Here is a 17,081-nt window from a genome sequence, read left to right as displayed (position 1 = left end):
ATACAATATTCAATAAAAGAACGAGTCTCTGACGAGTGGTAGCACCAATCCTCCCAGTTATTGCCATATTAAATGGCTTTAGTTACTATGAAGAAACCCTTAGTGCTCTAGCCAGCCCCTAAGTATCTGCACATTCGGCGCCTTCACTAATTTACTTTCTATTTAAATAAATGCAAATGCATGATGACTCCCTACTACTGAGATATCGCCATATTCGACGGCTTGCATCAGTAACTACGTATATAAAGGGACGAGTCCCACGCGTATGACTGCACTCATCTCCTTACCTACGATGGCTCGGAAGGGAAATTTAAAGAAGCAATTTACTAAGAGGAAGGGATATTTTTCTGTTTTGCTTGTAAGGAAAACTGATTCATCGTTCCAAGGGTAAGGGAGCTTAGTAGTAGGTTTTCGAGGAACGATTTTTTTTTTTTTTTTTTTTTTTTTGCTTTGCGATGCTCATATAACGAACTATTATAAAGGAGAAAAATAAAATACTTCCTTAATGCACCTTACGATTGAAGTAGGGAATAACAAACTCTCAAAATAATAATAATAATAATAATAATAATAATAATAATAATAATAATAATAATAATAATAATAATAATAATAATAATAATAATAATAAAATTTAAATTTCATAAAGAAATAGGCAAAATAAACACGAATCTTAGTTACTTATAGTAACCTAAAGGTTTGAATTATCAGAATTTCCTGTTAATGATCAACTTCGATGGGTAGATTTAAGGCTGGAAACACTTACAAAGGCTCAGTAAATGTGGTCCTCGCTAGACCTGTGGAGTTTCATGCATATTTTGGAGCTTTCCTGTGGATGTATGATTAGTAACTAGGTCTTCAGCTTGGGATAGCAAGGTTCAATTTCCAGAGAAGATCGTGTTATCCATTGAGATTCTACATTCAAAGTAGAATACGTCTTAGCGGTTAAAAGAAATGGTCAAATGACTTAGTCATTTGCTTTAGAAATGAACGAAGCCGAATTTGTATTTGAATTTATATATATTGCGGAAATGTTATCTTGTTACCATTTTACAAAAAAAAATATGACAAATATACGTAACTAACTTTTCACTATTATTTATTTTCTAATCAAAAGATCTATAAAATTTTTCTTGTAGGAATTATATCTGGAGAATTACATATAGTGTAGCTTAACCCAAGTTATCACTTAACTCAGTATGATGTGCTTATTCCGTAATATATATATATATATATATATATATATATATATATATATATATAATAAAAAATAAAAAAATAAAAAAAAATTAAAATGAAAAGTTGATTTAGGGGTCGTTCAAAAATTTTGTGGTTCCTGATCCAGTAACTAATTTTTGGCCAAGATCGCAATCTTTTTATGCGTTTTTTGATAATTCTTAAAATTCTTAGCCAAGATCTCTGTATTTTGATCTATTTTTTGGATCATTCCCTAAAATTCTTAGCCAAGATTTCTATATTTTGATCCATTTTTTGGGATCATTCTTAAAATTCTTGGCCAAGATTTCTATGTTTTGATCCATTTTTTGCTATCATTCTTAAAATTCTTAGTCAAGATCTCTATATTTTGATCCATTTTTGGGATCATTCCCTAAAATTCTTAGCCAAGATCTCTATATTTTGATCCATTTTTTGGGATCATTCTTAAAATTCTTAGCCAAGATCTCTATATTTTGATCCATTTCTTGGGATCATTCTTAAAATTGTTGTTCCATATCCGTTTCAAATTACAGTGTTAATAAGTACTGTATGTATGTTAACGGTTATGTTACCGATCACTTATACAGAATCGATTAAAAAATTCCAACATCAATTGTTTTCCACTCATTGAATAGCTGGATTTTTTCTGTAAGGTAATGTGTTAATAGATATGCTGAATATACAGGGCAAGTCAAAATGATGGACCCGATTTCAGAAATTTATTCTGTGAAATATAATAAACATGTGTTATAGTGAGATATGTGTTAAACGAAGATAAACTGTAAAAGTTTTCTTCAAAAATATCACAAGTATTCTATTTGAGCACCACGCGTAACACGACACATATCAAGCCGATAGTCTATCTCCTGCCAAACCTTTGTAGTGTGTTCCGGTCAATATCAGTTCATGCTCGGTGCTGACTCTTAGCGGTAGAAAGTGGAAACAATGCGTGGAAACTAAATTTAGAAAGAGAAGCTTTAGAAGTGCATGTCTCACAATAACATAGATTACACTGAATAAAATTTCTGCAATCGACTCCACCATTTTAACTTGTACTACGATTATCCAATACCAAATTTGTTGTTTTTCTTTGTGGTACTTGTACTTCACGTCAGAGTTGAGAGAATGTCTTCAAAGTGAAATATCACTAAGAGACACCAAAGACGGAAGTGTTACGGGGAGAAAAGGGAAATTTGATTTCACTACCACTGCGGATGTGGCATCCCTCTTACAGGACTCTAGAGCTGCCACTGAATTAACCATAATTTTTAGCTATATCCTATTATCCAAACTGTGCACTGTAATCTTCCTGTTGTCACAATGCAAAGCTTGATGAATGAATCTTTTGCTATTAGTTTGATGTTAATAGATTAAATCCTTATCGTACAGCAACAATTTTATGTGTACCAAAAATGTTGGTCTCCATTTTCTCGAATATTACACATAAGAATTTATACTCGTCCTCTTCAGCTCAATGTGATCAATCAAATGTAGGGATGGCTAATTCCGGGGTGTTTACTTTCCGGAATACGGATTTCCGAAAAAATCCGGATTTTGGAAAAAATCGGAATTTTGAAAATTCAGGAACTCAGAAAAATACCGAAATTTGGAAAAGTTCTGGAATTTAGAAAATTCCAGAATTCAGAAAAAATTCGGATTTTGGAAAAATTCCGAAGTTTAGACAATTCCTGTTTTCAGAAAAATTCCGGAATTCAGAAAAAAAAATGTGGAATTTCCGATTCCGGAAAGCTTTGGCCATCTCTAATTGAATGATATGACATATCTCATCTATGGACATATTTATCAAGTAAAACATTAATCATATGGCTGAATTAGATTAGCATAGACACTGACAGAGGAACACCCGTAGGCTTTCTCCCAGGGAAGGGCAAAAGACAGAGATATAAGAGGGGGAACAAAGACTATCGAGAACATACATCCACTTTTGTGCACATGTTAAAACAAGTATTTACGCACATTGCGTTTAAGTGCAACTATATACTCTAGTGTGCGAGTAACTAAATCTGTTATGACATGCACGTTCGTGGATCTATAGCTTAGGCAGGTCTCCCGGCGCGGGGGAGCTCATGTGGATTCAGATTCTACGTACGTTAAGAGCCTGACATACTAAAAAATAATACTAAATTTACCATTTTTCTTTTGCTTGTTTTTCGTAAGCGAAAGGAGATAACGAAAGGCAACTTAACACAATAATAGATAATGTTATTCTACAGCAGAAAATATGAACCTGAAGAATATTCTGTGTAGACATCCATAGAAATTACAGTGTTGCCAGAACAACATCTTCCTCAAAATCTGAATTAAGGCAGCGACTAGAGGAATGAATTCAACTGCATTTGATTACATGTCATATTGTATTGGAATCTTGCCAACTACTTTCGAAATAACATTATTATTTAATTTTAATAACCGTATGTTAGAACTATTTTGTTTATTACAAACTAAATACAACTATTATTTAACAAGCAGTTCACCAACAAAACATGATACGTAACCAAATGCAGTTGACTTCGTTCTTCTAGTCGCTGCCTTAACTTAGATTTGGGGGGGGGTTGTTATTCTGGCAACACTGAAAATTCTTCACGTTCATATTTTCTGTTGTAAAATAACATTATCTATGATTGTGTTAAGTTGCATTTCATTATCTCCTTTCACTTACGAAAAACAAGCACAAGGAAAATGGTAAATTTTGTATTATTTTTAGCATGTCACGGTCTTAAGCTATAGGTCCACGTATCACATAGCATTGGTGCCTGCAAGAGATATTAACTGAAATTGAAAGCAAATCAGTCGAAGAACTAAACTCTCTTGAAAAGTCCAGTGGTAGAGAATTTTTTTCCCTTATCACCAATTCGGAAGTCATGACTGTAGTTGAGATATTGATTATTATTATTATTATTATTATTATTATTATTATTATTATTATTATTATTATTATTATTATTATTATTATTATTATTATTGATTTAGTGTTTTTGTTTCAGATGGCTGTGGCATTTATGTTGGCGTGGCCATATGGATTCCCTCGAGTGATGTCAAGCTTTGCGTTTGATGATCCCAATTCCAGTCCTCCAGCTGATTCCAATGCCAACACTCTTCCTGTTATTATAAATGACGATATGACATGTGGTAACGGATGGGTCTGCGAGCATCGATGGAGAGAGATCTTCAACATGGTCAAATTCAGAAATGTTGTTCAAGGTGAAAGCACAATTATATGTTAAAATTAATTGACTTTAAAAATAACTGTCAGAAATTGTTAAAGCAAAATACAGTACAACTTCGTTTATCCGGATTGCCGGACAATCCGGTTCAGATTTGTAGACATTTCAGAAAACAGCTGTCGACACATCCAGAAGATGCGCACCAGCTGACAAACATTTTGCCGTACTGGGAGCGTTAGCCCGACACAACTCCAGCTGAACTATTAACGTTGGTTTAAAGAGACAAGTTTTGCCGATAGATGTCACTACAGTCTTCGTATCTCTCTGATGTATTTTTTACCTTTCACGAAAATTCATGATTTCTCTTACAAATTTCAACCTACAGACTTCACATTTTTAGAGACGGAACTTCATGACTCATCGAAGGCATCAATCTGTGCCGATTGTTTTTACTTAGAATTTTCTTCATTGTTGAAATGTCTTGATTGTTGAAATGGATATCCAAACCGTTAACAGTGCAATTGTTTCAACAATGAACAAAATTCTAAATTTAAAAATCGCACGGATTGTTGCCTTCGATACTTTATGAAGTTCCTTCTCAAAAAATTTGAAGTCTCTAGGTTGAAATTTGAAAGAGAAATTGTAAATTTTTGTGAAAGGTATAAAATACTTGAGAGAGATACAAAGATTGTAGTGACATCTATGGGCAAAACTTATCCGTTTACACCAACCTTAATGATAAAGCGTTTGCGTGACGTGTTTCATTCAAATGCCACACGAGTTCGAAACAGAAGAGAGTGGACCTAATTCTTTGTTAAGAAATGATGTGAAAGTTTGTCGTAATAAATGGCAAGTCTGCTTATTTAAGAATTTATTTTGATTATTACCCATGTTACTTGGATCATCCAGATTTCCGATTTTCCGGATTTTCTTTGGTCCCAGTTAGTCCAGATAAGCGAGGTTGTATTGTACTGTACGTACACGCGCGGATTATTGATAGAGGCGCAGATTTCCCGGTGTTAATTCAGCATCGTAAGGCATTTAGGAAGTTAAATATCTATGAAGGAGTGCTATATCCGTTAAAAGGTAACAAACTCCAGCGTAAGAAGCAAGATGTACTAACATTCAAAATGATTAGTTAAACATGCATCAAATCGTCTCCTATAAATTACTAATTATCAGGGCCCGGATTTTGTTGACAAGTCAACTTTTTTCTGTTACGCATAGGACAAGGCAAGTTCAAATAAAAACGTTATCCATCAACTCTAGGTTCTAAAAATATAGTTTTTTAGGGCCAACTTTTGGTCACTTTTTGCTGTTTTGAAATTTCAGGTCATTTTTTTTAATATTTTAAGGTAACTTTTAGGTCACTTATGGTCTTTTTATTCTTTTTTTTTTCTACATAAGGAAATCTTTAAATGAACACGGTCTACGGATGTGGAAAAGACGAAGTTGAATAATCTCTTTTCTTGCTTCCTGACTATTGGGGTGGAAAAACTGCATTCTTAACAACCTAATGAAAATTTAACTGTAGCTGTTAACGAAAGTTGGGGGCTGGTAGGTTGCCAAACAGATAGTTTTGGGTTATTGACCACAAAGAATGTGATCACGTGAATAACTAAAAATTCATTAGAAGGCGTACAAGGGTTTTAAACAGGTTTTTATCTATTATTTTTCATGTAGTCTAAACTTGCTAAGTTTTATTGTTTAAGTGTGCTTCCTAAAACTCGGAAGTGAATTGACGCTTTCAATACTTACAATACCGTACAATGGACTGATCAATAGAAATAAATGATGAATGGACTGCAACTAACTGAAACAAAACTTTTTGAATATGAGTGAGAAATGTTAATTAAAAATCCAATGGATATTAAAAAATGTCAATGTTTAATGAAATAAAAGTTTGAGAAAACGTAAGCTTTAAGGTCAATTTTTGTGACTTTTAGGGTCATTTTACAGGAGTTTTAGTGTCAGTTTATAGGTCACTTCTTAAAATTTTTTAGGTCAACAAGATCCGGGCCCTGCTAATTATGCTAGGCGTTCATTCAAAATTCATTTCCAGTACAAAACAACCACACATTAGTTCAATAGAAATAAGTAGCTTCATCACGTGTACACCACATAAAGGAGTTTGGTTTGTATGATGTGATATTTTCACAATTCTCATTGAATCGTAACTGGTAGTAAATTTCCACTACTTTTAGTTTCAGTAGAAAGATCAAAGTAAAAATTGAATATATTCTTGAGACCGTTAATTGATGGCAGAAAACCACTTCTCGCTATCTATTACGGTTTTTATTGTATAGCAATTAAAGTTGAAACCGAATTGGATGATCTACTGTATACCACTTCCGATTTTAATAGTGAGTTAAGAGAGAAGGTGATAATCATCCTCAGAATGTTAAATCGATTATTTAAAAAAAAAAAAAAAAATAATAATCCGTTCCTCTATAGCTCTTATTGTTTCTAATCTACGTAGATCAATATTGAAACTAGAAATTATAGTCAAGCGGTCCTCAATTCGATTCCCGGTGGGGACACTCGGTCAAGAACGTGTAAGAGCTTTTTCAGGTCAACCATACCGAGTGAAGTTTTCCTAGACTTTCCTCATTCACACCAGGCAAATGTCGGGAATTTTTGAGAATTTTTCTTACCATACAGGTTAAAGGCGGCTTCTTTCCTCCCCTTTCCTCGGATAGTGTGATCACTGAGGGACGCTCATACATGACGGGCTAACATGGACGAAGATGCTGAACTCCCAGAAATTAATTTCTAATCCTAATCCTACTGACGGGCTAACATGACCATAAATGCCGACAGCCCAGAAATCTAATTCCTAATCCTAATCCTAGTAACGGGCCAACATGGACATAGATGACAAAAGCTCAGAAATCTAATTCCTAATCCTAATCCTAGTGACGGACTAACATGGCCATAGATGCTGAAAACCCAGAAATCTAATTCCTAATCCTAATCCTAGTGACGGGCTAACATGGCCATAGATGCCGAAAGCCCAGAAATCTAATTACTAATCCTAATCCTAGTGACGGGCTAAAATGACCATAGATGCCGACAGCCCAGAAATCTAATTACTAATCCTAATCCTGGTGATGGGCTAACATGGCCATAGATGCCGAAAGCCCAGAAATCTAATTCCTAGTCCTACTTCTAGTGACGGGTTAACATGGCCATAGATGAAAAAGCTCAGAAATCTAATTCCTAATCCTAATCCTAGTGACGGGCTAACATGGCCATAGATGCCGACAGCCCAGAAATCTAGTTGCTAATCCTAATCCTAGTAACGGGCCAACATGGACATAGATGACAAAAGCTCAGAAATCTAATTCCTAATCCTAATCCTAGTGACGGACTAACATGGCCATAGATGCTGAAAACCCAGAAATCTAATTCCTAATCCTAATCCTAGTGACGGGCTAACATGACCATAGATGCCGAAAGCCCAGAAATCTAATTACTAATCCTAATCCTAGTGACGGGCTAAAATGACCATAGATGCCGACAGCCCAGAAATCTAATTACTAATCCTAATCCTGGTGATGGGCTAACATGGCCATAAATGCCGAAAGCCCAGAAACCTAATTCCTATCCTAATCCTAGTGATGGGCTAAAATGACCATAGATGCCGAAAGCCCAGAAATCTAATTCCTAATCATAATTCTAGTGATGGGCTAAATGACCATAGATGCCGAAAGCCCAGAAATCTAATTCCTAATCCTAATCCTAGTGACGGGATAAAATGACCATAGATGCCGACAGCCCAGAAATCTAATTTCTAATCCTAATCCTAGTGACGGGCTAAAATGGCCAAAGATGCTGAAAGCCCAGAAATCTAATTTCTAATCCTAATCCTAGTGACGGGCTAAAATGGCCATAGATGCTGAAACCTCAGGAATCTAATTCCTAATCCTAATCCTAGTGACGGGCTAAAATGGCCATAGATGCTGAAAGCTCATAAATCTAATTTCTAATCCTAATCCTAGTGACGGGCTAAAATAGCCATAGATGCCAAAAGGTCAGAAATCTAATTCCTAATCCTAATCCTAGTAGTGACGGGTTAACATGGCCATAGATGCTGAAAGCCCAGAAATCTAATTGCTAATCCTAATCCTAGTGACGAACTAATATGACCATAGATGCTGAAATCCCAGAAATCTAATTCATAATCCTAATTCTAATCCTGGAAGATGTAGTGGATTTCTACCATTTTCGATTCCAGTAGAGAGATAAAGATGGAAATAAGATGTACTCGTGGGACGCTTAATTGATTGCAAGAAACAACTTCTAGCTATCTATTACAGTTTTACCTCTAATCATCAACATTAGAACATGGTTTCCTGTGCCAATATCACCTCCATCAGCGAATCTGGTTCCTAACTTCTCATTCTGCAAATCCTGGCCAAAAATTGATGGCGATCCATCAAACAGTTTTTGAGAATTTTTTCTTTGAATCCTGGACGGACACACATGGTAAATATCTAAAGGGATTTCGGTAAACCAAACTCCTTGAAAATTGGTGTTTACTTCACAAATATTAATTGGTTAAACTTTACGAATTTGGAGACTTCCGAAAGGATTAGAAAGTAGAATACTTCCTTTGCCACGCTAGTCCCCAAAGGACCTCGACCTCGTCCTTCTTGCAATAGTCCCCATAACATTTAAGCCTAAGTTAAGTGAAAAGCGTGCATGTCGGATGTCGTGGGACTTAAAACAAACAACGCATAAGGCATTCCTTGTCGTTGCTTATTCTACTCAATTCTTTATTTTCAAATATTGTGCATAACATTTTTATTCGTGAACAAGGCCGGCACTTCTGCTAGCATTAAATATGCAAAATAGAGATTTTGGAGTGGTAATTTCATGAAAGTGTATCAAACTTAAACGAAACTCTAAGCGGATATAATTTTATGTATATCAAGCCATACTGGGACATATTATTGCCCCAAAGTATTCTCACAGCTGCCGATTCTTCTGTTCCCTGTTCCGGAGGCTTAGGTTCTCGCAAAGTTCCTTGGTGGTCCGAAATCTATTATGCTCTTCTTGCTCGGCGTCGTGCACTTTACCGATTTACACGTTTTCCAACAGCCGATAATTTAGCGCATTTTTGTAAGCTTCGTGCTCGGGCCCACTACTTGGTTAAACTTGCAAAACGTCGGCGTTTGTGAGACTATGTCTCTACATTAACCACGTCTAGTTCCATGACTGCTGTTTAGTCGAAAATCCGGCATTACCAGGGTTCTGGTGAACCTCGGTCTATCCCAGCCCTTCAAGTGGATGACGTGTTGGTCACTGATCAAAAGCAAATAGCGAAGATATTAGTATTGGTTTCGCCTCCATATCTAGCTCTACCCACCACTCTGTGGACTTCAATCGCTATAAACAACACGCTGAACGTACACATTCATCGTTAACACTAGGCATGTGGAACCACATAATTCTCCTTTCACAGCTGCAGAACTCGACTATGTGCTATCCACTACCAAGGATACTGCTCCAGGTCCTGATAACATTCATTATGCTATGTTACGCCATCTGCCCCTCCATGGGAAAGTTTCTTTGCAGACTCTATTTAATAATCTCTTTCTTGCTGGCTACTTCCCGGTAGTTTGGCTCATATCCTTCCCATTTTAAAACCAGGTAAGATTTCAACTTGCAATTCCAGCTATAGGACTATTGCCCTTAGTAGCTGTGTCTCCAAGATTTTTGAAAAGCTGGTAAATCTTGGCGTACAATTCGACCGTAAACTAAGTTAGTGTGAACATGTGCTCGATCAGAAAGATACTTGCTTGAGAGCGATCAACATTTTGCGAGTCCTTTCTCATCGTTCTTGGGGTGCTGATCGTACAGTACTCTTACATGTATACCGTACCCTGATCCCTTCTAAAATGGATTACGTTGTGTAATTTACTCCTCCGCTCGTCCATCTGTTCTTCGTCAGCTGGATACAGTCCATCATCTTGGTATTCGCTTGCGTATAGGAGCTTTCCGTACTAGCCCTATATCTACCCTGTATGTTATGCACATGAATCTTCCCTTTATCATCACAGTTGTCTGATCCTCCGTTATTTTGTACGTCTTAAAGCAGATTCTGGTCACCCTTCTTCTTTTGTTCTTGAAACAGGTGATCACTATCGTCGCTATGCGGCACGACCTCGTGTCAGCCGACATTTTGGGATTCGTGCATTAGAAGTTTTAGATGAATTAGCTCTTACTCTACCAGATTTTTATCCATTGATTTTTCTTCCCGTTGCACCCTGGCAGCTTCATTGTCCTCACATCTCATTTCAGTTGGCGTGTTGTAATAAGTCTACCGCGATTGATCACTAATATCCGCAGGGGTTTCGCCCTCTGTTACAACACTATGCTGACTTCTCACAATTTTATACAGATGGCTCGAAAAGAGAAGACTCTGTTGACCGTGCGTTTGTCTTTGATCCTACCCGCTATGGTTACCGACTCCCTTCGTTTGTATCCAATTTCAGTGCCGGCTATGCTGTGTCCCATAACATTGCCTGTATTCTAATCCTGTCTAACTCCAAGAGTGCTCTTACCAGCCTTAGTAATATTTACTAGGCATCCTCTAGTTCAACGTATTTTGTTAAGATGCCATTCTCTACTTGGTGCTGGCTCAGTTTTCCACTTTTGTTGGATTTCTAACCATTCTTGGTAATGAGCAGGCGGATTTTGTAGCAAAAGATGTAGCTCTTCATGGCGTTGCACTCGTGACGCCCCTCCCTTGCACTGATCTTTCCCAGTGTTCACATCTCGTCTTCTCCAACTATGGCAGTCAAAATGGGATCTTGCACATGCCAACAAGTTGCATGCCATCAAACCACGCTTAGGAGCCTGAACTTTTAGTTCACGACAGTCTCGTCGCGAAGAAATACTTTTAACTCTACTGCGTATTGGACATAGTCATTTGACGCATTGCATATCTTTCACGTGGAGGTGCAGTTCCAGAATGTGCTTTTGTGAAGACCTTTTTACCTATTCGTCATCTTCTTGTCGATTGTCCCGCTTTGGCTCGGCATCGACAACATTACAACATCCCAGTTGACCTACACTTGCTTCTTGGTGATGACACTAGTTTCATCTCTGGACTGCTGCTGTTTTTACAAGACCTTCAGGTTTTACATACGATTTCATTTTAGCTCTTTTCTAGATGCCTTTTCTTGTATTTTAATTAACTTATTTCGATTTTTATTATTGTTGATTTTGCCTTTGGTTTGTTTTCCTTTTTAAGTCAGGTCTTTGTATGGATGCAAAAGAACCTCGCCGTTGACGCACCCAGAAAATACTTTACTCTTTTTCTTACTCTTTATGTCTCTCAAGCATATATAGACACACCAGAAAACAATAATACTAAAAAATTATAGTGTCCGAATATTAACATGAGTTATTGTATTTGAGCTTTTACTGAGAATCAAACTCATATCCTCTGCTTCAAATGTTCGAAACGGTTGACTTATAATACTTCTGGTTTGTGTTGAGTTGGGTTATTCAAGACCTATGCCGTGTACTTAAACGCTGATTGTTTACTATTAAACTTATCGGTATGATTAACTACTAATCCAATGAATATCGAAACTCTTCTCAGGCTTATTTCAATCTTTAATATGCCTAATAAGCATCTGGGTAAATACACATACACATGACAACCACTAAGGTTCAGAGACATTGATTCTCAAATAATAAACCTTGTATTTTATGCTTTGTAGCTTCTCCAAGCTAACTACTCATCTACTTATTTATATACCCGGAACTCAAACCTCTTTAGTCGCTTAAAACTACTACCAAGATATCAGCCACATATGACACAATTCTTTCAACTCAACCTAATTTTCAGGGGGCTGCGGTGGCTCAGTGGTAGAGCGTTCACCTCCGGTGCTTACGGTCCCTGGTTCGACCTCAGCTCGCACTGTGTGGATTTTGTGGTGGACAAACACCGTGCTCGTAGGTTTTCTCAGGGTCCTCCCGTTTCCTCCCACTTTCTTCATTCCACCATTTCATTCATTTCTCATCCTCACCGTCTCCTTTAGACTAACCGTCATAACCGTGGGACGTAAAAGTGAAAGATTTCATTTCATTTTTCAACCTAATTTTCATTACAAACATGAACATCAATATAGTTACGTGCTTTGATTGGTTTTGCTACAAATTAACATCTTGTCCGATAAAACGTACGTAGCACCTTGTCCGATAAACACTCACCTAAACTCTAACAGTTTGATTAAAAGGTTAACAGTGGAGACCTATTCTTCGGACGCTGAATCGATTGTTAGAAATTGCTTCTGATATCTCTTACCATCCTCGCTCTGATACAAGACGAACGGACGAACAAAGCCATTCTGAGTTGAGTTGTTCGATTTTATCGCCCCTTAGAGAGGCGAGGGAGATGTATCTACAGTTTAACGTGGAATTCGAACCGCATGAGCTCCATCGGGAATCGAAATCCAAAAGCGCCTTCGATAACCGCTTAGCCTCGAGGGAGCCCCCAAAGCATTCTAAAGGAATTCTAACACTTATGCAAAGTATAGTTTGGAAGTCTAATGAAAATCCACAAAGCACAATATGACAACGGGGCATCGTTTGGCCTTCCCACATGTGTCATTCCTGTCTCAGTACATTCACAATTGCTGGGAAAAATAAGAATAATTGAAATATCCCCGAATTTTACTTGAATTTCATTCGGATATGACTATCAGGGACCAGTAGCGTACACAAGGAGGTTTCGGGATTGAACCCTCCCCTTGAGCAACATATTACGGAAAAATAAGCACTTACTGTATTAAGATGTATGTGCAAATATTATACATATCCAGATAGGATATAAGATTGAGTTCTTCCATAAGAATCCCATTGATGCGATCTTCTCTTACGCCACTGCACGGGACAATGTTTGGATGAATAAAAGTCGTTTTGTCTTCATCATGCAGATTGGTCAGGAATGTCGCATAGGACTCCCTCAGGAAATTCCGTGTTCGGGAAATAATCGAGCTTACCGCTTTTCTCAAGACGTCCAAGGAAATCCACTGGTTTAAGTGGAAAATCTTTTGGACATTCCGTTATTCCGGAACTAATGTCGCCGCTTAGACATCAAAGGAACATGTTCGTGCACTGTGGGAAGTTTGCCTCTTATTAAATTAGATGCTGCAGAACCTATGTGCCTATCGTTTCTATAATCAATATTATGCAATGTAATGTATTTTTTCAACTGTGATGGGATATTCAGGATCGCAGGAGAAATTTAAGATGCATGTCCTTGGATTTCAATGGGATATGTTAACTTTACATTTCAAACAAAACCCTTCTCTCATTTTAAATATATTATACAAGGCTAGGTGGTATTTATATGTACGAGGGCTAGTCAAGAAAGACTTGGACTGATTTTTTTTCTAGGCTATTAATTATTACTCAGCAACAGGCACATGATCCTTTTCAGAGTAGTCCCCGCCCATTTGAATGCACTTTTTCATTTGAGTCTTCCAGTTCTCAAACACGTGTCGCAGGCCATTCTTTGAGAGGTCCTTCAAAACCGCCTCCGATGCCTTCAGAACCTCGGAATTAACGGAGAAGCGGCGTCCACGCAGTCTGGATTTTAGGGCAGGGAATAGAAAAAAGTCGCACGGTGCGGTAGGCGTCTCCACCATCCTCAAACCTTTGCAACAGCTCCCTGCAAGTCTCCACTCGAACGGCCTTCTGCTCTGATGTCAGGAGTCGCGGAATCCATCGCGCACACACTCGGCTCATGTGGAGGTGGTCATGCAAAATTTTGAAGGCACTGCCATGAGATATGCATAGTGCGGCTGCCAGATCGTCGATACTGATGCGGCGATCTTCTCTAACAATGACTGCTGCCGTGTTAATGTTCACCTCAGTAACAGCTGACGCTGATACACCTGGTCCACCAGCTTTCGTGATTGTCATTCGGCCCTCTTTAAACTCTTTGAACCACCAGAACACGGTACTTCGTGGCAGAGCGTCATCTTTGTAGGCTGCTCTCAACATTCCTAGAGTTTCTGTTGCACTTTTCCCCAGGTGATAGCAGAACCGTATAGCTGCAAATTGTTCATCTCGTAATGACTCCATTTCTTCTTCAGGCGACTTCTAGAGGCGGCGCAGAACATCACCTGCAATAAAAAGTCGTGGTTACCAAACATGCAATGATTCCTTAACAACATTTTATATATATGCACAGCAAGACCCACCCTACTTGTATGCCAAACTATGAAGCTCCAGCGTTAACAGAACTGCCGGGAAAAAAAATCAGTCCAAGTCTTTCTTGACTTGCCCTCGTAAACCAAGCTCGATGGTAAATTGAAATTTAAACAAATGAAGAAATCTCATAAATAATAAAAAAAAAAACGAAAACAAATATTTGGGATGATTTAATTGTTTCTGTTGGTTTTCTAGGAACTGGAGTGAACGACTTCTGGTCGAATGACAACTATCAGATTGCCTTCTGCCGCGGAGGAAGTGGATTCATTGCTATCAATGACGACAGTTATGATTTGAAGCAAACTCTACAGGTAAGAAAGGCAAATAAACAAACAAACAAACAAAATAGAACAAATTATAGAACTGTAGTCTGTCTCTCTTGGGAAATAAAAAATTGGTTGCGTGTTAGCAGAAACTATGATGTATGGGTTCATTCCCTTTCATAAGATATGCGTAAATTGATATTCCCCAATTACATTTTGTTAGGGGTACCTAGAGCCACTCCTTAAATTTAGGAATTGTCAAAAAAAGCTAGTAAGTATTGTCTGGGTTCCAAGTATATACAACTGTCAGTTCGAGTAGTTCATCTTGTTTTCTTTTGTGAATATAAAATTATCAAAGTTTCAAAATTTGAATCCTTTTGACCTAAATTATCATCCTAAGTCATATTGGGTATTGTATTCTCTTGAAATGTCTTTTCTAAATAATTTGTGTGTCTAATTACATTTCGACCAAAAAGTCTATTATGTATATGTATGTATATTATGTATGGCTATCCGTCCGTCCATTATTCGGAAAATTTCAAAATCTTATGAATCCTAAAATGCAGTTTACTCCTGTTTTAAAGTAAAAGCACATTACCTGGCATGAAACAACGATTAAACCTTTAACTCAACGTCCTACAGTTAATCGCTGTAAGATTAAAATATAACTGTGAAAAGCTGAAATAAAGTATGATTGTGAAAAACTTAAATAAAATATGACTGCGAAAAACTGAAATAAAATATGATTGTGAAAAGCTTAAATAAAATATGACTGTGAAAAACTGAAATGAAATATGACTGTGAAAAACTTAAATAAAATATGACTGAAAAACGTAAATAAAATATGACTGTGAAAAACTGAAATAAAATATTACTGTGTAAAACTGAAATAAAATATGACTGAAAAACTGAAATAAAATATGACTGTGAAAAACTGAAATAAAATATGACTGTGAAAAACTGAAATAAAATATGACTGTGAAAAACTGAAATATGACTGAAAAACTGAAATAAAATATGACTGAAAAACTGAAATAAAATATGACTGAAAAACTGAAATAAAATATGACTGAAAAACTAAAACAAAATATGACTGTGAAAGACTTAAATAAAATATGACTGTGAAGACTTAAATAAAATATGACTGTGAAGGACTAAAATAAAAAAATGACTATGAAAAACATAAATAAAATATGACTGTGAAAAACTGAAATAAAATATGACTGTGGAAAACTAAAAAAAATATGATTGTGAAAACTGAAATAAAATATTTCAGTTTAACGTCACACGATTGTGCCCTTAAAGCAAAGGGAGACGATGATTAACGCAAGTGAATGATAATGGAAGAATTGGTGGATTGAGAAAGTGGGAGGAAACGAGAGTACGTGAGAAAACCCACGGACACGATACTGTCCACCACAATCTTATTTGGTCGCGGATCTAACCAGGGACCCCACACACCAGAGGTAAGTGCTCTACCATTGAGCCGCCCAAAAGATAATTATGATTAATGAAAGTAAATCATTATGTAAGAATTGGTAGGAAGACAATGTGGGAAGAAACATGAGAAACCCCAAGAAAAACTTTGCACAGCATTGTTGTCCAACACAAATTTCATATGGCTTGGGATAGAACCAGGGGAATAGCCACAGGGTCCATTGGGTCCAGACCCTCCGAAACTTCCTAACTTAACATACATTTGTACACTTTCTTATAAAACTAGAAAGCGTCATTTCCTAGTTTAACGGGGAAATGATTGATATAGCATGACAATTTGATGTTCCACTTCATTTGCACTCTTTCTCTTATAAAAACAATCTGCTTTTATAATTTTGTTTCTGAAAATATAGGAGAAAGTATTGTCCAATAACTTATTATTTTTTTCGGATGCAAAAATATACCGATTTAATATTATATAGACGTCTTGGCGTGTAGTATTGGGCTATCACTACACAAACATTTTTGGGTGCGCGCCTGGATAGAACCAGGGCTGCTCGCATCAGAGTTGAGCGCTCTAGCACTGAGACACCTTGCCTCGCATTGGTTAAACTAAGCCAATATGAGGGGAAGAGGGCATAAGTAAAATTTGTGTAATGTTATAAGTTTGTACATGTACCTTATGTGACAACTTTTCCATTAATATATCCTTTAAAAAAAAAAACTTGATTTAGGTGTGTAT

The 17,081-nt window shown here is 36.9% G+C and overlaps 1 protein-coding gene across 1 annotated transcript in view; it reads left to right on the top strand.

Moving 5' to 3' along the window:
* The window catches only part of LOC145671380 (alpha-amylase-like), a 73,786-nt gene that overhangs the window by 43,355 nt on the left and 13,350 nt on the right, over positions 1-17,081 (top strand). Inside the window, exons 8-9 of the mRNA XM_081740459.1 lie at positions 4,224-4,440; positions 14,835-14,950. Of these exons, the coding sequence (XP_081596585.1) occupies positions 4,224-4,440; positions 14,835-14,950 (333 nt within the window). The remainder of the gene's footprint in view (positions 1-4,223; positions 4,441-14,834; positions 14,951-17,081) is intronic.

This window comes from Thermobia domestica, chromosome 15, assembly GCF_964235325.1.
Source record: "Thermobia domestica chromosome 15, izTheDome1.hap1.1, whole genome shotgun sequence".
In the NCBI taxonomy this organism is placed as follows: Eukaryota; Metazoa; Arthropoda; class Insecta; order Zygentoma; family Lepismatidae; genus Thermobia; species Thermobia domestica.
This window is presented reverse-complemented; position numbering and strand designations above follow the sequence as displayed.